General features: G+C 31.4%; 1 protein-coding gene across 1 annotated transcript in view; it reads right to left on the reverse strand.

Moving 5' to 3' along the window:
• Positions 1-3697: 3697 nt before the first annotated feature.
• LOC114329412 (uncharacterized) overlaps positions 3698-16588 on the reverse strand; it is a 241311-nt gene continuing 228420 nt past the window's right edge. Inside the window, exon 13 of the mRNA XM_028278501.2 lies at positions 3698-14834. Within this exon, the coding sequence (XP_028134302.1) occupies positions 14805-14834 (30 nt within the window). The 3' untranslated portion in view covers positions 3698-14804. The remainder of the gene's footprint in view (positions 14835-16588) is intronic.

Raw genomic sequence — 16588 nt, forward strand, 5'->3', positions numbered from 1 at the left:
TGTTAAACTGGACAGATAAGCGTGACGTGTTACTAATATCGACAAAACATAACGCTGCTTTTGGTAAAATAACTAATAAGAGAGGTGTTGAACTAGAGCAGTAATACTCAACCTGCGGCCCGCGGGCCGCATGCGGCCCTCTAGCGTTTTTCATGCGGCCCGAAGGCTCACTAAAAGGCCCTGCAAACGATCAAATTATTTGTCAAATTTCACGTGTTTGTCAAATTATTTGATAGTGTGCCGCTGTGTTTAAGGCGTGTTTGTGCGTGATTGTGAAATTATATTGAAATTTTTAAGAAATCTGGAATTAAAAAGCAGGTAGTATTAACTTTTAGATAATAAGAAATTATTAAAGTTAATGGACAAATACCCATCTTAAAAATAATCAACACTTATTTACTAGATACATTAACAAAACTGATATTAACTGATATTAACAAAAAAATATAAAGTGATTGTGGCCTTGAAACAACACCCTGCATATTTAAATTTTTAAGATATATTTGCACATTTGAAAAGAGCACAAAAACTGAGTTTACAGGTTCGCTTTAATTTTGGGCACAGAAAATTTAATGACTTTAATTTTAACATTAAATATACAGAAATTTTTAAGAACCCTAAGATTAAAAAGCAGGTTTTTAAAGCACTTGGAATAATAAATTACTAAATTTAATACATTAAACATTAAAACATAATCCATTATACTACATTGGAATGACACTTACTTATCACAAGAAAAACCCAGGTTTGAATTAACAAAAAATATAAAATAATTGTGACCTTTAAACAACACCCTATATATTAAAATTGTCAAAATCCGTTTGCATATTTGAAAAGAGTACAAAAAACAAAGTTTAACTGACCACTTCAATTTTTTATGCAGACAATTTAATGAAATTAATTTCGAAATTGAATCGAAATTTTTGTTGTGAGTTCTCAGAGTTTTTAAAAATTTCGACATAATTTCAAAATTAATTCAAGTCATTAAATTGTCTGCGCACAAAATAAAGGTGAACCATTAAACTTAGTTTTTTGTGGTCTTTTCAAATGTGCAAAAGAGTTTTGAAAATTTCAATATGCAGGGTGTTGTTTCAAGGTCACAATTACTTTATATTTTTTGTTAATCTGGACCTGTATTTTTGTTGTGATTGGTAGTAAGTGGGTAGTTCCAATGTAGTAACTAAGTATTGATTAGTGTTAAGATGAGAAGGTATTCATTATATTCAATAATTTCTTATTAAAGGTGCTTTAAAAACCTGCTTTATAATCTCTGTTCTTAAAAATTTCAATATACCTACATATTTCATTTCAAAATCAAAATGATTAAATTTTCTGCGGAAAATATTAATACGAACCTATAAACTCAGTTCTTTGTGCTCTTTTCAAATGTGCAAACGGGTTTTGAAAATTTCAATATACATACAGGATGTTGTTTCAAGGTCACAATGAATTTAAGTATAATTTTTTTAATCCGGACCTGGATTTTTCTTCTGATTAGTTGATTAGTAGTTCTATGGTTTGGGTTCTAAATAAGACATACTTGTATCAAATATAAAACAATATACAAGGTGGTCATAAAGTTATGGATCCAGACAAAAATGGGCAAAATCGATAAAAACACCCTGTAACTCAGTTATAAAAATCGGTGGGGCAATAAATGTAGAATATCTAGAACCGCCTCAGTGACCTCTATTCACCAATTAATTATTTCCGTTTCATAATGAAACACCCTGTATACACTCCACCTATGCGGCCCGCAAGATGTGGCAATAGCTAGTATGTGGCCCAGGAAAAAAAAAAGGTTGAGTATCGCTGAACTAGAGAAACCAAATGTCATACTAGACTTCAACAAAAATATGTCGGGCATAGATCGAAGTGACCAAATGGTGTCGTACTACACAACGCCCTGGAAAACAATCCGTTGGTACCTGAAAGTGTTTTTCCACTTATTGGATGTTTGCATTTGGAATAGCACGTACCTATATAATAAAGTGCAAAGAAAAAAATTACTTATTTGAAGTTTAGAGAGTTGCTTGTACTTCAATATTTAAAAGCAAACACAAATACACGTGCTCCATCATTAAAAAAACCGACATACATATACGGAAAAGCCACATTATACAAGGAAGGTGGAGAAGAGGAAAATATGTCATGTTTGCTCTTCAAAAAAGAAGAGACCTCAAACGTACTTTGTTTGTGCAGACTGTAAGGACAGGAGAAACTCTTGGACTTTGTGTAGACCCTTGTTTTCGTGAATATCACGAATCGAAGATCTAATTTCTTTTTAACATTATGTATGCTCGTTTTGTAACAACAGAAATTAAAAATAAAAAAAAATCAGTCGAAATAATTATTCTTGGAGTGGCTCATAAGTGAGACACATATTATCAAAGAAAAATTCATATAATAGACCAGTGTCTCATACAGTGCGGTGGAATAAGTGTTGCCCCCCCCTGTTAACTTGTTTATTTTAAGAATATAAGCAAAACGCTCGGACAGGTCGATTTTTAAACTAATCATAGTATATCATAACATCAACGTTTCGAACTTTACGCGATCCCTCTTCAGGTGACAGGCATAACTTTGATTTTTTTAAATGGTAAAGTACATCGCGTGACACCTTATTTAACAGCTTTTAAAATACTGATTTCAAAAATGTATAATACTTTAATTCTTTTTGAGATCGGAGGCCCAAAATTTCGGTCGAACTCTTTTTAAACGCATTTATTTTTTTCGAATTCTGAGAAAACTAATAAGTATTTTTGAAAAATTTAAACGCAGAATGAAAGATTAGATTATTACCGAGGGCTGACAGTCCCTTAGAATAAACAAAAAGTTTCTTTTGAATGATATATTTGAAATTAAAAATCACACTAAATTTTCTCTTTTTTTCACCTTTGTAACTTATTAAAATAAACATTATAGGAGTTCTCAGGGACTTTGGACCATCGAGAATACTGTAATATTTCATTCTGCGTTTAGATTTTTCAAAAATATTTATTAGTTTTTTCAGGATTTGAAAAAAATTATTGCATTTAGAAAGAATTCGACCGAAATTTTGCGCCTATGCTCTCAAACAGGATTAAAGTATTATACATTTTTGAACTCAGTATTTTAAATGTTTTTAAATGAGGTGTCACATGATGTACTTTCCCATTTAAAAAAATCAAAGTTATGGCTGTCACCTGAAGAGGGAGCGCGTAAAGTTCGAAACGTTGATGCTATAAAATACTATGGTTAGTTTAAAAATCGACCTCTCCCAGTGTTTTGCTTATATTCTTAAAATAAACAAGTTAACAGGGGGGGGGGCAACACTTATTCCACCGCACTATATGAATCGGGTTCAAAAATCCTTTCAAATGCCTTTTTTTCTGCATCTGATATTTACTACATTGATTCACAGCACAATTAAAATAATTTTATTTCAAAATAATAAAAAAAAAATTGTGGTCCCTCAATGTCCAAAATTTTAAGATCTTGGTAGCGAACGTGTTAAAAAGTTACTCACGATTCCACACACGTCCAAATATGATATTTTAATCCTTAAATACTAACTATACATCCTACCAAGGACAAAATAATCGGTTACTAAATAACCAAACCTTAACAAAAGTTACTACAAAATTTTCAACCGTACCAAGTCTTAGTTTTGTAAGTTATGGACAAAGCATCCAAATAAGGTTTTGAAGATAAATACTTTTTTGTTTAAAAAATGTTTAATTTGAATATTTTTAAAATATAAGAAAATCTATATTTTTCTAATGTAATAATCTAACACACACCCGTGTTTAACATGCCTATACAACAAACTGAATAATTTCTATACAACAGTGTTCTACTAAATTCGCTCATCTGAGACACAACTGTCTAGTGATTTTAGCAATTTTTTTGGGAAGTTAGGTTACTAGACGTGACTGGAAATTACTACACAACTAAACATACCTGCTCATAGTCACTATTATTAATAGTAAACAGACATAAATAACAAACCTTACGCCAATCAATAAGTATTTATTTACACTATTATAATGTGTTGGATAACAAATGAGAAAATTATTTATTGTACAAAATAACAATATTTTGTAGAAATAAATTCCACAAAATTTTATGAGTTTAGTATACACTCCCACTATTTCATATAATTGATAAGTTGATTTGAGCAGTTAGTAGTGTAAGGTAGTAATTTTTGTGTTGTATGTTTGCTACTCTGAAGGTGCGATTCCGACATCGACGGTAGGCGGTAACTACAGAAGGCAGTTACAGTTGTTACCATGACATACGTATTTACTTTGCATTATTAATTTGTATAATTATTAGTAGCTGACGTTCTGCCGGACAGCAATTGCAGTTAAATGTCGGAACCAGTCTCATACAAATTGATAGTGCAAAGTAGTGACGTCTGTTACGGCGGCAACTGCAACTGTCGTCTGCAGTTGCCGTCTGCCGTCGATGTCGGAATCGTACCTTAACCCATTAGCGCCCAGCGTTACCATATGGTAACGTAAAACACATGATTTTTCAAAATTTTGCGGTATGCCCATGGATATAGTCAGCCACATATTTTGAGAACTATCGTTTCTAGGAATACTTCAGGCACCCATAAAACGTAACGGATTCGTATTTTAGCCTTTTCTCAACCGTCGAAAGAATCATATGACAGTGTGGTTTAAATTTATAGAAAAAGATGGACGTCCGTTTTGCGTAAGCAATTTTTGATAGTCTTCTAGTAACTATATTTGGTTATTAAAAAAAACTAAGTTTATTATACCGCAACTTATTATAAATTGTTGTATTTTATCAACAATTAAATGTAGCGAATTCGGTAAGAATAGTCAAATACGCCGTTACCATATGGTTGCGGTGGGCGCTTACGGAGTCATAATCTTATTTTTTTCAGTATTGGATTTTTGTTAGCAGAAGCGATAGTGTTACTGGTGCGATGGAAAGATAACTCTGTTGTTACAATAGCATCTACGAGTTGTGGTGGTTCAGCATTGGGCACGGTAAAAAGATTTTCTCATGAAGAAAAAGGCCACATTCAAGTAAGTCGACCTCACTATATTGCTGAATACAACAAAATATGGTGAGTACCGACTGGATGGATCAAGTTGATTCAACCTACCGAGTAGCAATTTGCAATAAAAAATGGTACTGGCAAATTGTAACATGGTTGTTGGATGTTAATGGTGAATAGAGGTCACCGACTTTTATAACCGACTTACAGGGTGTTTTATCGATTTTGCCCATTTCTTTCTTAAGCCATAACTTTAGAACCACCCTGTATATTTTTTTGATATTTGGTACACATATGTCTCATTCAAAACCCAAACGACCAACATACTAACCATAAGAAAAATCCAAGTCCGGATTAACAAAAAATTATAAAGTAATTGTGACCTTAAAACAACACCCTGTATATTCAAATTTTGAAAATCTGTTTGCATATTTGAAAAGAGCACAAAAAACTAAGTTTAATGGTTTGCTCCAATTTTTCGGCCAGACAATTTTATGACTTTAATTTTGAAATTATATTGAATTTTTTAAGAACTCGTGACATTAAAAAGTAGGTATTATTAACTTTAATTATAAATTATTAAAGTTAATGAATAAATACTCATTTTAAAAATAATCAATACTTATTTACCACATTGGAACGACCCAATTACTAATCACAAGAAAAATCCAGGTCCGGATTAACAAAAAAAAAATATAAACTAATTGTGACCTTGAAACAACACCCCGTATATTGAAATTTTGAAAATTTGTTTGCGTATTTTAAAAGAGCATAAAAAACTGCTAGTCCTGTCGCCAGGGGGGGTACAACGGCCTTCTTAATTCAGATGGACTTACCCAAGTTTTTTTTATGTATTTTGGCCCGTAGAACACGAATTTTTTGGGTAACAGTTGATCCAGATGTCGATAAGATTGTTATAAACCAAGAAGTTGAGGAATCACATAACAGCGATTTCTCGCAAAACAAAACATTTTTTTGTATTTTTTGGGTCATTCTAACCAAAAAATGTTCCTACAAGTTTTTTCGTAGGATGCATAGTTTTCGAGATAAACGCGGCTGAACTTTCAAAAAATCGAAAAATTGCAATTTTTGAACCCGAATAACCTTTGAATAAAAAATAAAATAGCAATTCTGCTTACCAGGTTTAAAAGTTTGAGTCAAATTATATCTGTTTTGAATATTTGCATTGCTACAAATTTATTTTTTGATTGTTAAAAAAAGCTATAAACACATAGTGTTTCCCGTGCCTAATACATGCGTTTTAATGCATGCTACGTAGAAATAGCCCCGCTTGCACTCTTATCTCCTCTACCTACTCGTTTGATTTTAAATGAGAAATCATTGAAAACATCACTCAAGCACTAGGTGTTGAGAGCTTTGTTTTAACAATAAAATAATAAATTTTTAGCAATACAAATAATTAAAACCGATATAATTTGACTTGAACTTTCAAATGCGGTAAGCAGAATTGCTATTTTATTTTTTAATCAAAAGTTATTCGGGTTCAAAAATTGCAATTTTTCGATTTTTTGAAAGTTCAACCCCGTTTATCTCGAAAACTATGCATCCTACGAAAAAAATTGTAGGAACATTTTTTGGTTAGAATGACCCAAAAAATACAAAAAAATGTTTTGTTTTGCGAGAAATCGCTGTTATGTGATTCCTCAACTTCTTGGTTTATAACAATCTTATCGACATCTGGATCAACCGTTACCCAAAAAATTCGTGTTCTACAAGTCAAAATACATAAAAAAAACTTGGGTAAGTCCATCTGAATACAGGAGGCCGTTGTACCCTCCCTGGCGACAGGACTATGCGTTAAAAGGTGCATGTCAAATTTTTGGGCAGATAATTTAATTACGGCAATTTTGAAATAATATTGATTAATTCTGTCAAGGTGACAAGAAGCTGCCAGAAAATTAAGAACAATCCCAATGTAATAAGAAAATCGATTCGAAATCTTTTAAAACGAGCAAGGAAATGAATCGAACAAAATGGCGGACATTTTGAACAACTGTTATAGTTCAAATATTTTTAATTTATGTTAAATTGTTTAAAAGTTTTTTTTCAAAAATCATTACAAAAATCCAATTCTCGCAATTCTAATTTTTAATGATGCAGCTACAAATCCAAAGAATCCATGAAGCCAGCGTAGTAAATAAGTATTAAGTATTTTTAAAATAAGTATTGATTCATTAACATTAAATTGTTATTAAAAGTTAATAATACCTGGTTTTTAATCTCACGAGTTCTTTAAAATTTCAATATAATTTCAAAATTTATGTAATGAAATCATCTGCGCAAAAAATTAAGATGTGCCTTTAATCACAGTTTTTTATGCTCTTTTAAAATGCGCAGACAAATTTTCAAAATTTCAATATACAGGGTGTTGGTTCAAGGTCACAATTACTTTATATTTTTTCGTTAATCCGGACCTGGATTTTTCTTGTCATTAGTAATTGGGTCGTTCCAATGTGGTAAATAATTATTGATTATTTTTAAAACGAGTATTTATTCATTAACTTTAATAATTTATAATTAAAAGTTAATAATACCTGCTTTTTAATGTCCTTAAAAAATTCAATATAATTTCAAAATTAAACACAAAAAAATGTCTGGCCGACAAATTGAAGCAAACCAATAAACTAAGTTTTTTGTGCGCTTTTCAAATATGCAAACAGATTTTCAAAATTTCAATATACAGGGTGTTGTTTTAAGGTCACAATTACTTTATAATTTTTTGTTAATCCGGACCTGCATTTTTCCAGTGATTAGTATGGGTTTTAAATGAGACATATGTGTACTAAATATCAAAAAAATATACAGGGTGGTTCTAAAGTTATGGCTTAGAAAAGAAATGAGCAAAATCGATAAAACACCCTGTAACTCGGTTATAAAAGTAGGTAGGGCAAAAAATGTAGTATATCTAGAACAGCCTCGGTGACCTCTATTCACCATTAAAGTATTTCCGTTTCCCAATGAAACACCCTGTATAAAAAAAAATAAAAAAATATATCCTTGCTATCGTTTAGGAGAGAATTGGCCAAGTTCTTCTCGCAAGATATTGAAGTCGTCCCTTATATACAGGAAGACCTAGTCTACATAGACAGAACTTTCCAGATCTTCGTTTTGATCGCTTCGACCATTTGTTACATCAAGCAGTAGAAGGCGATGTGCTGGAGACAGATGTACAACATCTGGACGAACAATGTGTAAAAAATGCAACGTTGGTTTGTGTTTTAATTGTTTTATAGGATACCACACCAAACAATGAAAATATTCTCAAATAAATATTTAAAAAAAAATTAAAAACTTTGGTTTAAACGATCCTAAAAATTCCTTAAGCGCCCAGCGTTACCATATGGTAACACCATATAATTAAAAAAAAGACAATAAACCGAAAAACCTGTTTTTTGGATTAAATTATTAACATTTTCATCAAATTAACCCTAAAAGTAAAAATCTTTAAATAAAAAAAAACTTGGGCGTTAATGGGTTAAACGTGTCAAAATGAATCTCAGCTGAGCGAATTTAGTTTAATTTGTTTTTAGCGTCTCTCAGAAAGCGGGCTAAGTCTTAGTTTTGTAGGTTATGAACAAAACTAATAAGGTTTTAAAGATAAATAATTTTTTGTATAAAAAAACGTTAATTTGAATATTTCTAAAATATAACAAAAATCTATATTTTTCTAATGTAATAATCTAATAGACAACCCTTTTTAACATGTCCATACAACAAAATGAGCAACATTAGCTACAGTCTTATAAAATAAGAAAACTAGTCATTAATTGAGACCTCTACTTGCAAAACAACCAATCTCCAGTTTTTGGCAAACCGACCTGCATATGCCACTAGATTCCTTGTAAAAAGACGAATCCCGCTATGCATCAATTTCGTAACATTACTAACAAACTGCCATTGAAAATAATGGAGACAATTGGTTGTTTTTTCAAATCGACCATTCTCCAAGGTAGTGTAGGTTTCAGAACAGCCAATCTCTCTCTGCACCAATCAGACGCTAGATTGTATCACGTGGTCGATGTTGTTTAATAGCCACATTACACAATGCAAGTAATTGTGCAATTAATTGCACAATTTCTTGTGCAATAAGTTGCAACTAACTTTCTGCAATAAGTGATTACACGGTGAAAACCATTGAATAAACTGACATGAAATAGACAGAAACTTTGACAAAATATCATAAATTTTAGGTTATGCTTTATAAATATAATTTAATTTTTTGAGCAAAGTTATTATATATTAGATTTAAAGATGTTGGATTATAATTTGAGACAATTATATTATGTATTATATCAAAATCAATAATCCAAGTCAGTATATAATACATACAGGGTAGCGAGAAAGTATGGAAACACGGTGATTTCTCGGAAACCGCTCGAACGATTTTTATAAATTTTGGTGGGTAGGGGTGTCCTGATGCGGCCGATATTATGGTGGTAATTACATTGTTGTCAAATCTTCCATTTTTCTGGAAATCTAATGAACTTCCTTATTTTAAATGGAACACCCTGTATATTTTTTGCGTTTTGAAGTCCTTAAGAAATACTAATTATTTTTCATGTTATGTTCCCTATATCTGAATACCATAATTTCGGAGTTATTGCTACATTTATTAAAAAAATTTTTGACAATTTATAAAAATCAATTTTTTTGGCCTAGGTAGACATTATTTTAGGTTCTTTGGATCATTGGAAACAAAAAAGGTCTTTCGTAATTTTCCTCAAAAGTTAATCGTTTCCGAGTTATAAACAATTTAAAACTGAAAAAAATCGAAAAATTACAATTTTCAAGGTTCAAAAACACAAGCAAAAAAAATCATTTTTAAATTACGAAGTACCTAAATTCAAGCTCAAACCTTTTTCTATCAGATCTCTCTAAGAATTTTTGGCATATTTTATTCTAAAACATTGTTTTTTTTTTATTGTTAATAAAGCTCATATGCGAGGACGGGCTATCGGGATGCATTAACAACTAAAAAAAAAAAAAAATAATGTTTTAGAATGAAATAAGACCAAATCACTTTCGGCATTCGATAAAATAAGGTTTGAACTTGAATTTAGGCACTTCATAGTTTCAAAAATAATATTTTTTACTTATGTTTTTGAACCCAGAAAATAGTCATTTTTCGATTTTTTTCAGTTTTAAATTGTTTATAACTCGGAAACGATTAACTTTTGAGGAAAATTATAAAAGACCTTTTTTGTTCCCAATGACCCAAAGAACCTAAAATAATATCTACCCGGTCCAAAAAAATAAATTTGTATATTTTGTTAATTTTTTTTAATAAATGTAGCAATAACTCGGAAATTATGGCATTTAGGTATAGGTAACATAACATGAAAAATAATCAGTATTTCTTAAGGACTTCAAAACGCAAAAAATATACAGGGTATTCATAACAATCGTTTAAGCGGTTTCCGAGAAATTACCGTGTTTCCATACTTTCTCGCTACCCTGTATATTCATTTACAAAAGGAAACAAGTTGTAAGAAATAAAAATAGGAAATAGTTTTTTTAATCCCTATGTTGCATAATTAAAATTATCCACCAGAATAATGTTATTTGTGAAGCGTGAAATTGGTAAAAAGTTCCTCTAGTTTTGTTAAAAAATTGTTTAGTTTGAAATTTAGGATGACAAAATGTCAATGTCATCAGAAGCTTTTAATAGCGCTTTTCATCGATTGTCATGTGTCACTTAATATTAATATATCTACGTCATACGTCTTTGGTTTGTATCCATGGTACATACAAATAACGTACGACGTAGATATATTAACATTATGTGACACATGACAGAAGCTCGAAACAAATGACTGTGAATGAAAAGCTCTATTATTGACAGCAAAAAAGTAAAAACAAACAGTGTAGCCTTAAAAGTTACTAAAAATATAACCGACATGCAGAAAAAATTGCATGAAAAATAGGACATGTTCTATTTAGCTGCAACTTCTTGATGCAACAAGTTGCAGCAACTCTTTTGTGCAATTTTCGTATGACACGATACAATTTCTATTGCTGCAAGAAACTGTGCAATTAATTGAGCAATTAGTTGCATCGTGTAAAGTGGCTATAAGAGGGCGATCATAATAGCAACAAGACAAAAAAGAGTCGCAGTGTCGCCCCAGAGAAATGTGAGAAAATGACTGAGGTTAGTATATTTTTAGATCTTTGTAGAGGACAAAATGTCATCTGCCGTGAATGCAACGTGCTTGACAGTTTTGTTAAAATGCAGAGAAAATGTATAATTTTCATTGTTTTTCATATTTAATAAATAATGATTTACATATGAAGAGTGAATATACAGGGTGTCCCCGGAAATAGTGCTTTCCTTTAGGGTATGGATATAATACACAATTTAGAACAAAAAAGTCCCATAACATTTTTTTCTAAAGTTAACCGTTTCCAAGAAAAAAATTACATTGTTCTCCATATAAGTGAATTTTTATTTTCATAAAATTGAATGACATGGCAAGAAATTGCTGTGACTGTGGAAATTTAACCTAATAACCCCTTGTTTATTTACTTTGAGGTATGATTTTTGGGGTTGGGGTCGTTGACATCGTAGGTACCTACCTGCAAAATAACGGATATGGGTTTGGTTGATATTTACATTATTTTACCTACCAGATGCAACTGACCTACAAACCTACTTTTTTAATCTTTAGATTTTTGAGTTACACGTTGTTGCCAGACTTCAATTTGCATATCAAAATGTATTTTCGTTTTTTGGTCAAACGGATCAATTAAAAAAATATATGTTATAAGAGTTTTTTGCTCTACATTGTGTCTTCTACCTATACCTTTAAGGAACGCACTATTTTTGGGGACACCCTGTATATAACGGGCCAAGTGACAAAAAATTAATATTTCTGTTTTTTTTTTTCATTATTATGGTCTATGCAACAATTCCGTTAACCTTTATTATGGGCCACATTGGAAACAGCTCTAAATAAATTCAACAGATAGCGTCCACCGTTAAGTATAGTGTTACATTTCCTGATAAAAACTCATGTTTATCGATTGTGTATTTTTGTCACGTGGCCAGTTATATAATATCTCTACTCTTCATATAATTACTACACTGACCGGCACGAAAAACGGGCACCCCAAAAATGAGTCAATTTTGATGTCTCGTATCTCCTAAACCTGTTGTCCGATTTAAGTATTTTTTTTAATATGTTATAGCCTAATTCTTTAATAATATCGCTGTCATAATATTGTTGCTATTAGATAGGTAAATTTTCATTGTATACCATGTGTACCAATCAAACTGGGTTTTTTCTCAATTTTCACAACACCCTGTGGAATATTCTAGCCCTTATAAAATATTGAAATTAAAACCCAACTATAGCCTCAGGTTTCCTTAACATTCTGTTTTTTTTATTTATTCGCTTATGTTGGATAATAAAAATGTTAGGGACTTTCAACAACTAGCCATGTTCTTTATCAATACAGGGTGTTTCTAAATAAGTGCGAAAAACTTTAAGGGGTGATTCTGCATGAAAAAATAATGACAGTTTGCTTGATAAACCTATGTCCGCAAATGCTTCGTTTCCGAGATACGGGAGATGTTGAATTTTTTCTTACAGACTAATGATTTATTTATTGCTTTAAAACCAATTTGGTAGGTTTTAAGAGATGGTTATTGCGCATTTTTTTCACATACAATTAAAAATTTTATATTCACCATTGGCGTGCATGCGGCTAATATGACCCGTACGCACGCCAATGGTGAATATAAATTCTGAATTGTATGTCAAAAAATGCGGAATCTCAACGGAATGCGGAATGCACATCTCAACCGGTTTTAGAGCAATAAATAAATCGTCAGGCTACGGCTCCACGGGCGGGAAATTGACGCTAGCAGTAGCAGTAAAATGAATTTAAGGTTCCGCGGAACGGAATGGGAATAGCCGAACTGAACCGACTACGCACAAGTCCTGTAATCGGTACAGTTCGGCTATCCCTATTCCGTTCCGCGGAACCTTAAATTCATTTTACTGCTACTGCTAGCGTCAATTTCCCGCCCGTGGAGCCGTAGCCTCAGTCTGTAAGACAAAATTCAACATCCCGTATCTCGGAAACGAAGCATTTGCGGAGATAGGTTTATCAAGCAAACGGTCATTATTTTTTCATGCAGAATTACCCCTTAAAGTTTAAATTGTAAGGAAACTACTGGAAAGTCAATACAGCGAAGAATAGCCAAATGATCCGAAACTAGCTTATTTCAAAAACGTAGTACATTACGAAAATTTATTGTGAACCACTTGATAATGACAATGACGAAGAAGTCTTAATAGTATACAATCTGGGTATTAATAATAATTATTTTGATGTATTAAGTACCGCTATTAAAGTTCAAAAAAATTTGTGTTTGATTTTTCCTACAAAATAACCAATATCCTGGTCGGTTCATTTCAAAATAGCCAAAGTCCACCTATTAGTTGTAAAGTAGCCAATCTCTGTAAATTTAAAAATCTGTAAACATTTTTCTTTAATTACACTGCGCGTCAGAGAAAACAGGCCACCCACAAAATGGGTCATTTTTTATGTATCGAATTTCCTAAACCTGTTGTCCGATTTAAGTGTTTTTTAATGGGTTATAGCCTTAATATTTAACAATATCGCTGTAATAATATTGTTGCTAGACAGGTAAATTGTCATTGTATACCGGGTGTACCAATCAAACTGTGTTTTTTTCTCAAAGTTCACCACACCTTGTGGAATATTCTAGCATTTATAAAATACTAAACTTAATACCGAATTTTTGTCTTACAAACTGACGATTTATTTGTTGCTCTAAAACCGGTTGAGATATGCAAACGAAATTTGGGCGGTTTTAAGAGGTAGTTCTTGTGCATTTTCTGACATACAATTAAGAATTTTATATTCATCATTGGCGTGCATAAGGGGGAATATGATCCGTATGCGCGCCAATGAAGAATATAAAATTGTTAATTGCATGTCAAAAAATGAGCAATAACTATCTCTTAAAACCTACCAAATTTCATTTTCATATCTCAATCAGTTTTAAACAATAAATAAATCGTCAGTTTGTAAGAAAAAAATCAACATCCAATATCTCGAAAACGAAGCATCTGCGGACATATGTTTATAAAGCAAACCTTATTTTTTCATGCAGAATTACCCCTTAAAGTTTGTCGCGCTTATTTAGAAACATCCTGTATTGATAAAGAACATGGCTAAGTATTTAAAGTACCTAACTTTTTAGTATCCAGCATAAGGGAATAAATAAAAAAAAACAGAATGTTAAGAAAACCTGAGGCTACAGTTGGGTTTTAATTTCAGTATTTTATAAACGCTAGAATATTCAACAGGGTGTGGCGAACTTTGAGCAAAAACACACAGTTTGATTGATACACCCGGTATACGTTGACAATTTACCTGTCTAGCAACAATATTATTACAGCGATATTGTTAAAGAATCGGACAACAAGTTTAAGAAATTCAAGACATCATCAAGGACCCATTTTGTGGATGGCCCGTTTTCTCTGACGTGTATAAGAGTATTTTAATAACAAGCAAGAAATTGGTAAGGAAAAACTAATTTTGTGCAGTCAACGTGTACGGATAACGAATTTTGTGGCTCCAGGTTTAACAAATATAGTCACGGTCAAAAACTATGATTTACATCAATTTTGTCAGGATGGAGATAGGTTGTTTTGCAAGTACAGGTCTCAATTGTATTTGGTTGATTAAACTATTAACTAAACTAGAATTGGTTGGTTAATTAAACTATCACAACTTCTTATGTGCCATCTACAAACTCGTCGTCATCCTAAAAAATAATAAATTTATGTTTAATAATGCATTAAAAAAAAATTGTAAAAATATATAAATGAACTTTCACACAGATAACACAAAAAGACTTTGTCAAACCGTAATAACAATAATGGGCATAGGAAATTTCGACACCAAGCAGGTAGCGACTAAAATTTAATGGCAATTTTCGACACCAGCCCCAAAGGCCGGTTTTTATCTTACAGGAATATTCGACACCAAATAAATATAGTTGCGGCATAAATAAAACACCATAATTAATAATTATTTAATGTATTTGTTTATTTTATAAACATAATATACATTTTATTTCTCTAAAGCGGTAATTATATCTGAATACATATAACTCAACTATACGCCAGTCAATGGGAACAAGAATAGGATATTACCTCCGAATTCTATCCTACTGCATGGATTTTAATGAAATTTTGGAAATAGCCTCTACTTATCTCCTAATTCAAAGTCTACCTTATGCCGATGTGTGCTTTTATCTTAGGGGTGGTTTCCACCCCCAAGATAAAAGCACACATCGTGAAAATTTTTTTGGTTAAAATAACTACCGAATCCGCTAGAGAACCTAATTCTAAGCAAAAATTGGACTATAATTTTTTTTTGAAAACTCGATACTTTTTGAGTTATTCGTGGTTGAAAATTGGCCATTTTCATTGAAATATAAAACACCTTTTCGAACAGTTTTTCGCAAATACCTTAAAAACTATGCACCTAACTAAAAAACTATATAAAACATTTTTGTAGGTCATAAAAATACAAAGAGATGCTTGCCTTCACAAATTTTCCACTTATAATACAAAAAGAGATATGGTAGGTGAAAAGAGTTTGTTTTTTTGGTACATGCCCAAATTGGTGTATTGAACTTGAAATAACAGAAACGGTCGATTTTAGGTGTAAAATGCTATGAATACCTTTTGTACTGCTTGAAACGACCTTTAAAAATGAGCAATATTAAAGATCCATTTCATTCAAACTAAGCGAGATATGCTGCAAACAAAATTGATAACTACTGTATTTTAAGAAAAAAATGAGAAGTGATTTTAACCCCCATCCACCAGAATGTAAATGCATCGTTTTACTTCTACAATACCTTTTATTATAGTGTTATTTCTATGTTCAAAAAGTTGGACGGGTTTAAAATGAATGGTTTAAAAGAAATAAGATCAAATTATAGAGCGCATTTTTAACTTTTCTTAAAAATCTTTCTTTTTCTCCATGTTACTTGAAAATGATAAGAGATACAGTAATGAAAAATAAAAACGAAATTTGTACCTAAAAGAACCCCACATTTTTGTTTGGTATCTTTTTTTCGAATGTCTTATCATTTTCGAGTTACATGGAGAAAAAAGAAAAATTTCAAGAAAATTTAAAAATTTTATTTTATTTTTTTTTTTTTCAAAAACCGGTCATTTTAAAACAGTCCAAATTTTTGGACATAGAAATAACAGTATAATAAAAAGTATTGTAAAAGCAAAACGGTGTATTTTAATTCTGATGGACGAGGGGTTAAATACACTTCTCATTTCTTCTTAAAATACATTAGTCATCAGTTTTTTTGTAGCATATCTCGCTTAGTTTGAACATAATCGACATTTAATATTGCTCATTTTAAATGCCTTTTCAAGCACTACAAAAGTTATTAGTATCATTATACACCCAAAATCGACCGTTTCTCTGTTATTTCAAGTTGAATACACCGGTTTGAGAATGCACAAAAAAAAACAAACTCTTCTCACTTAC

Source organism: Diabrotica virgifera, chromosome 7, assembly GCF_917563875.1.
Source record: "Diabrotica virgifera virgifera chromosome 7, PGI_DIABVI_V3a".
Taxonomy (NCBI): domain Eukaryota; kingdom Metazoa; phylum Arthropoda; class Insecta; order Coleoptera; family Chrysomelidae; genus Diabrotica; species Diabrotica virgifera.